The 7,364-nt window shown below is 39.9% G+C and overlaps 1 protein-coding gene across 1 annotated transcript; it reads right to left on the minus strand.

Moving 5' to 3' along the window:
• Positions 1–128: 128 nt before the first annotated feature.
• Positions 129–6,431, minus strand: flot1a (flotillin 1a). Its single transcript, XM_085345866.1, has 12 exons — positions 6,380–6,431; positions 5,975–6,050; positions 4,990–5,080; positions 4,436–4,579; positions 4,162–4,281; positions 3,944–4,039; positions 3,420–3,572; positions 3,024–3,205; positions 2,606–2,651; positions 1,846–1,983; positions 1,496–1,660; positions 129–191 (listed from the first exon to the last, which is right to left on the minus strand). Exons 1-12 carry the CDS (start codon positions 6,420–6,422, stop codon positions 171–173), a joined length of 1,275 nt encoding a protein of 424 aa, XP_085201992.1. The 5' UTR covers positions 6,423–6,431; the 3' UTR covers positions 129–170.
• Positions 6,432–7,364: the final 933 nt, after the last annotated feature.

Here is a 7,364-nt window from a genome sequence, read left to right on the forward strand (position 1 = left end):
AACATTCGTAACTGTAATCAGACTATTTTCACAACAGAGAAACATCACAAACCAGCTGAACCAGCCACACAGCAGAATGACGCCGTGATGAGAGAATCATGCAGGGAATCCAGACAGCTGATTGGACACTGGGAGGAAGGACTGCCTGGTCATCACATGGCTGATTGTCTTCAGCCTGTATGAGAGGCCATCTACAGAAAGGAGAGATATGATATTATGATGTCAGCAGACTCCAGAGAATACACAGTCCTAGTCTTGTTAGACCTTACCTCAGCCTTCGATACAGTCAACCATACCATCCTGATAAACAGACTGAGAGACCTGGTTGGGATGTCTGGCTCTGTTCTAGACTATTTTTTTTTATCTTATATATCTGAAAGAAACTTTAGTGTGTCTGCAAACCAGAATCTACAGAGTTGTTGTGTGGAGTTCCTCAGGGCTCTGTGCTGGGACCTTTTCTGTTTTTAATATACATTCTTCCTTTAAGCCAGATAATACAGCAGTTTCCTGAAGTATCTTATCATCGTTTTGCTGATGATATTCAGCTATATTATTCTTTTAAGCCTGCTGAAGCTCATAAGCTCTCCAATCTGATTGACTGTTTAACCAACATTAAACAACGGTTGAACAATAATTGCTTACAGCTAAACCTGGCCAAAACAGAAACTTTCATTATTGCACCAGGCAGTGCAATACCCGATATTAAACGGCGAATGGGTGACTTGGGTTCCTCACAGAAACATAACCTTAGAAACCTGGGTGTTATTTTTGATGAAGCTTTTTCTTTGGAGGGACATTTATATCAGATCATAAGAAGCTGCTTTTTTCACTTGAGGAACATTTCTAAACTTAGATCCATCGTGTCAACAAGTGAACTCGAGATGATAATGCATGCTTTTATCTCTACAAGACTTGACTACTGTAACAGCCTGTTTACTTGTCTAAACATGAAAGGGCTAGCCCGCCTACAGGTTGTTCAAAACTCTGCAGCGAGGCTACTGACCTGCTCGAACAAGGGTTCTCATATGACCCCTGTTTTAAAGTCGCTGCACTGGCCAACAATCACATTCAGGTTCTATTTTAAAATTCTAGTTTTAACTTTTAGAGCATTACAGAGACACCCCCCTCCCCCCTACATTGCTGATTGATTCATACACATACCACCACTCATCCCCTATTTCTACGGGGTTTGGACTCAGTGGAGACCTTCAAAAAGCAGCTAAAGACATTTTTATTTCAAAAAGCTTTTAATTAGACCAGGGTTTTTATGATGTATTTTATGACTGTATTATGCTTTTACCTTGTAAAGCACTTTGTGACATATGTCTGTGAAAGGTGCTATATAAATAAACTTTACTTACTTAGAGAAAGGTGGATGTTTTAAAGTTTTGTTATATTTAATGCTGAATTTAATTATTAATAATTAAATTTGATTGGTAGCAGCTATAAGCTATAGATGCATGAGTGCAGGTAAGTGTAACATAAACCGAGTTACCTGGGAGATGTTCACGCCAGTCATTTTCTCCAGCGCCTCAGGCAGCTGGGTCATGATGTCCAGCACCTCTCCTGAGAGTTTGGCCACGCCCACATCTCCACCTCCGCTGGATACCATGGTAACTTTTTTGGCTTCACACAGAGGCCTGCTGATCTCTTCTGCCATCTGGTGGACAAATGACATTACAGCTGTTAAAATTGTAACAGGTGAATGTAATAATGTAATCCAGAAGTAAATGCACACACAACACTCATGACTAACAGGCTTCAAATTCTGTTTTTTTTATCAGCACAATTCTAAAAATAAGAGCAGGAGCTAGAAATGCTTGTTATGATGATGTTATCGCTCACCAAAGGCAGTTTCTCCAGCAGCATGTCCACCATGGCGCCCTCCTTGTACTCCTTGAAGGCCTCGGCCTTCTTCACCATCTGCTCAGCCTCAGCACGCCCCTTGGCCTCCACTGCAAATGCTTCAGCCTCACCTTTAACCTGAAGGAGAAATGAGGACGGACTTACTGTACCAGAAAACACTGAATCTCACCTTGTACCTTAATGGTACATAAATTAAAGTGAATTACAAAAGACATTTACAAATGTTACCTCATACAAAGCGATGGTAGTTTGAAATGCCTCCTCTAATATCTTGTGGATTTTTCCCTCATCCATATTCCATTCATTTCCGTTTTTTTATTGCTAGATTCAGAATTATAGGCATCATATAAGAGGTCTGACCTGGGCTGCATATTAATACTCTTATTAACATAAATCATCATGACTGATTTAGCTCTTTGCCTTCTATCTCCTTATATCCTCTTCTAATTTGGAGTTCAGAGACCCCAAATTAATACTGCACGAGTGTGACAGATTTTTTTGTATATGTACACCCAAATAATTTACTGAATACTCTGAAGATTAGATTTTTAGATAATATCTTGTATTTAAAAGCAAGGAATTGTATCCTTGATACATTAAGTTGGTAGTCAGATAAAGAGCCATACTGAGCTAGATAATTAATCGGTTTGGAGAGGGATAGGAAAGGCTGCCCAGATAATTCAAGATGACATTTGTGGAAAATGCTTTTGTTTTTTCCCCAGAAACAGCTTTGACTCACTCTTATGGACTCAGCTTCAGCCTCTGCCTCCATGATCAACTTAAGACTGGACAGACAAAAGAAACATAGTCACCTGGTTAGCAGAGGGATAAATGATTTGACCAGTACAAACATGTCAGCCATGCTCTTAAAATATAAAATGATAGCTCAATTGTTATTCTAACATAAAAAGAAGGATTTAAGTGGACGGATGAAAACTTGCCAAATTACAAAAAAAACAAAACAAAAACACACACACACACACACACACACACACACACACACACACACACACACACACACACACACACACACGAGGGATTTTCCATGTTTCTTCTTCAGACATATAAACAGAGAAAACATACCAGAAAAACCTAACAGACTATCTGCTTACTGTCGTTCCTGCAGTTCAGGAGGTGAAAATGAACCCACAACTCACCGCTCAGCCTCAGCCAGCTTCTCCAGCCGGTATCGCTCAGCCTCTGCAGGTTTCTTCACCTTGGCCTCCAGCTCTTTCTCCTTGCGGGTGATCTCCTGCTCCTGCAGCATGATCTGCTGCGCCCGCTCAACCACCTGCACCTGCATCTTCTCACTCTCAATACACTGCTTCGTCTTCGCTACCTGCCAGAGGAAAACAGATCATACATGTATGTCTGTACACATAATATTCTTCATTTAATATCATGAATTGTAAAAATGTTGTTGATTTGTAATAAGTTTAAAACGTTTGGCCTGCAATTATAATTAAAGAAATGCTGTGCACTGTATTTAAAATATATATTCAGCTTAGAGATCAAATAGCAAAATGAGCTGCTTCCTGTGCACGCCTGTGTACCTGCAGCTGGTAGGCCATCTCTGATTCAGCCCTCTTAGTGTTGACTTCAATGTCATAGGCTGCCTTCTTCAGCTCATAGTCCCTTTGAGCCTTCGCCATGTCAATCTCATTCTTGTACTGAGCCGATATTTTCTCCTGCATGGCATGAGCTTCCTGCAGAGAGAGTGTCAAAGAGGGATGGAGAAAGGATGGAGGTGATCAGGATCAATGGGAACAGATGTCTAAAATAAACAGGATGAAGATGCTAAAAATACAGACAGAGTTTAGACAAATGGCACCAGTGACGAGGCGAAGACACACAGTGAAGTGCTCTGTAAACAACCTTCTAGATGATTTAAATGCAGCTTCTATTATTAGCAAGATAAGTATTTATCCAAGTGTTTCTAAAAATAAAGAAAGATCTTCAAACTACATCAGCAAGCCCCATTGACACCTGTTGCAAAGAGAGATCTGTGTAAAAAAATAGCTTTATAGTAATACAGTATTAAAAAAAATAAAAACAGCGACAAAGTGACAGATCTCACCCTAATCACAGCATCTCTCTTGTTTTCGGCCTCTCCAATGCGAGCATCTTTCTGAACCTGCGCTGTTCGGCCTTTCCCCAGAGAATGCAGGTAATCCTGTGTGCCAGCAGGAGAAAAAAGATCTGATGTGCGTTTACTGGTTCAATTTTTAATTCCGAGAATCTGCAAAAATGTACTGAGATCATCTATGATATGATTCTTATAGCGCAAAGAGATACCTGGTCATCATGGACATCTTTGAGGGTGTAGCTGACCACGCTGATGCCCATGTTGACCAGGTCAGAGGAAGCCACCTTAAAAACCTGCTCTGAGAACTTCTTACGGTCCTTGTAGATCTCCTGTAACACAAACACCTTCACTGTGATGCAGAAGTTCGCTTTTTAAAATGTACTCATCACACTGAGGTTGTGAATACTGAAGGTGTATTCTAATAATACCTGTTCTATAATTCAGTTGGATGATAAACTCCATTTATTTACTTTAACTCCTTACCTCAACAGTCAGATGGGCGATGATGGCTCGCTGATGACCTTCAAGCGTCTCCAAGGCGATCTGAGCAATTTCAGCCTCTGACTTTCCCATGAACATCTGGCAGGCTGCAGCTAACATCTGTTTATTCTGACCCTGGATCTTCATCTGTAGGAAACAGCTGCTTGTTTATTATTTAGACAAACACTGACATAAACATTGGGTTCATTTCCTCGATGCACAGTGAAAAATAGCAAATCGGGAGCTGGGTTTCACGTGCAACTACATGGCACTGTCAGTGTACCTGACCCTAATATTTACATTGGCCTGCTTTAATTAATCAACAGATACAATAACATGCAAAAATAAATAAACAATGAAGCAGCAACAAAGTTTACTGTAAACAAAAAACAAGTAGGAAAAAACATTCTGGTTGCTACGAGTAACTTTATACACCACACAAAATGAATCTTATCTGCTACATGTTAATCTTCTAGTTTACACCTGTCCTTCTGAGAAAGGCCTCCCCTGTTTTGCCAGCAGCAGCACCTGATTCATCTGCAGTGGTGCACACTGACCTGGGCGATCCCGGTGACAGAGATGGGCACTCCGTGGCGTGTGTAGACTTTATCGCTCTTCACATTCAGAGTCAGAGTGTTCAGGGAAATCCTGGAGAGAGGCCACGTGAGAGATATAATGGGACATATGATTATTGATTCATTTTCATTACTCTAATGGTACATTAGGTGTAGCAATTTCCTCCTTGCTTTTGTTACACTGAGTTGCAAACACAGAGTGTATATCAGCGGTCCCCAACCTTTTTTGCGCCACAGATCGGTTTATGCCCGACAATATTTTTCACGGACTGGCCTTTAATGTGTCGCGGATAAATACAACAAAATAAAACTAGTACCGGTATCGAAAAAAAGAAGATTTATTCATAACACACGTAAAAAGACCCAGGAAAACAGAGTTAACGATCAAAACGATAACAAAATAACGCTGAAAACTGATAAAAACCCTGAAAACCAGACATTTCACACCTGAGCCTCAACTCTCGCGGCGCGGTACCAAACAACTCACGGACCGGTACCGGTCCGAGGCTCGGGGGTTGGGGACCGCTGGTGTATATAGTAAAAGGGATTTTTTTTTCTTTAATGTTGGTACTAGACCCAAATGTGGCCTGTGTGGAAGCTAATGTCTTAAATTCAACAGGAAGATGGAGAGAAAGGACTTAAAAAGTAACAGTTTATGAACAGCAGCTGGATGCTTTACACACATTTATTACTAATGACACAGATGTATATGCCCTGTGCTTTAAATGTGTCCCCAAAAGAAATCCTTCATTACTATAAAATTAATTTAAAATGAATTTGTTAATCTTTTTTCCCCCTTTTTATCCATTTTTGCTGCTGAAGTGCTGTTTGCCTTCTCATCATGTTATTCAATTTGTCACTTAAAATATAAAATATATCGGCCAAATGTCAACAGTGTTTGCAGAAACATCAGGAAGTAAACTAATGGGATACAGGAGAACATAAATAAACTTTGTGGTTTGTTTACCTCTGTATCTGCTGAACGCAGGGGATGATGAACACTCGGCCTCCGGCTATCATGAGAGGTGGAGAACGGCAGAAACCTGGGAGAGATCAGAGACCGCGCTGAGCATCACAGGGAGAGTTTAAACATTTACTACTTCATGATAAAAACAAATTCAACAAACTTCCATCACAAATCAAGTTCTGGTTTATGTTTGTGTTCAGAACTACAGACCCATTAAAAAAAATTTTCTCTCCTTTGGAGAAGTCTAGGGCACCAGCTAAAGGTTTTGGAACATTTTGTTTGCCTTGATGTGACAGCCATCACATGTGCGTTAATTAATGAAAGGCAACAGTTATGTATTAGTTTGATGTTATAGTTTCTTAAGTTGTTTAGATTTCAACAAAGCAGTACAAGGCATCATTTTACCTGATACCACCATAGCCTCGTTGGGACCACAGGTGTAGAACATGTTTGCTGATCCTCCTTCAGACTAAAAAAAACAACAAAAATGAAAGAATTATTTAACAAAAACACTTTTATAAAGGACTTGTTTAGAAAATCCATCAACAAACGCATAAGGCCGGAATCGTGAAGAGTTATTATACGAAATATAATTTTAAAAACACTTTAAATATTTTATTAGTTTCTTTTCAGAGGCTAAATATGCAAGCATCAGAAATCACAATGATCAGCTCACTCCCAGAAGAAAAGGAGTGGATGTGATGGTGGTGGCCAGACAGAGGAGCAGCAGACCAGCGGAAAAAATCTAATTAGCGCAAACATTGCGCAGTAAAAAGCCCAAGAAAAGCTGCAAGAAAGGCAAAACCCCGAAGCTCACAAACAAGATCAACAGAGAGATCAAGATTTTAAAATATGTGCAGCAAAACAAATATGAAGTGCAGGCTGTTTATCTGTTAGCTTAACTCAAACAATTTCAGCTACATCTGTGTTTACACTCGATGAATGTGGATACAGAGAAAATATGACGACACACTCACCGATTAGTGTACAAACGACGTGGTTTAGGTGGAGTAGAGTGAAAAGCGATGAATAATTGGCCACTCAGATTAATGAGTTTTCATCCCAAGTGACGTTTTCTCTCGTTGGATACGAAATGATGCGGTTAGTGAATAATAAGGCTGCAGCTCAGTGGCTCCAATAGAGCACGCCCATTCAGCAAACTTTGTGCTTCCGCCATCTAGTGGCGAGGTGGGGAAACGTCATTTTTCAGGTGGAAAGCAACTAAATACATTTATTAAAGTACAGTTAATAGTTCAATTTTCTACAACTTTGAATTTTATTATTAAACACTATTATTATCTTGTATATCTCTCACTTCTGATTTTAATTCATTTCCATGGTGGATTTGCTTGTTTCAATCTAGCTAAAAGGTGCGAGATGGGAATGTATT

The sequence above is a fragment of the Diplotaxodon limnothrissa genome, linkage group LG22 (genome assembly GCF_057381915.1).
Source record: "Diplotaxodon limnothrissa isolate DT_005_m linkage group LG22, D_limnothrissa_male_GT1.1, whole genome shotgun sequence".
Classification (NCBI taxonomy): domain Eukaryota; kingdom Metazoa; phylum Chordata; class Actinopteri; order Cichliformes; family Cichlidae; genus Diplotaxodon; species Diplotaxodon limnothrissa.

Excerpts from the sequence above, each read along its gene's own strand:
- flot1a (XM_085345866.1), bottom strand. The coding sequence starts at position 6,422 with ATGTTCTACACCTGTGGTCCCAACGAGGCTATGGTGGTATCAG. Across the intron at positions 3,206-3,419 it reads AGATGGCCTACCAGCTGCAG|GTAGCGAAGACGAAGCAGTG; the intron begins GTACACAGGCGT and ends TTCCTCTGGCAG. Across the intron at positions 1,984-2,605 it reads CTGAAGCTGAGTCCATAAGA|GTTAAAGGTGAGGCTGAAGC; the intron begins GTGAGTCAAAGC and ends TTTCTCCTTCAG.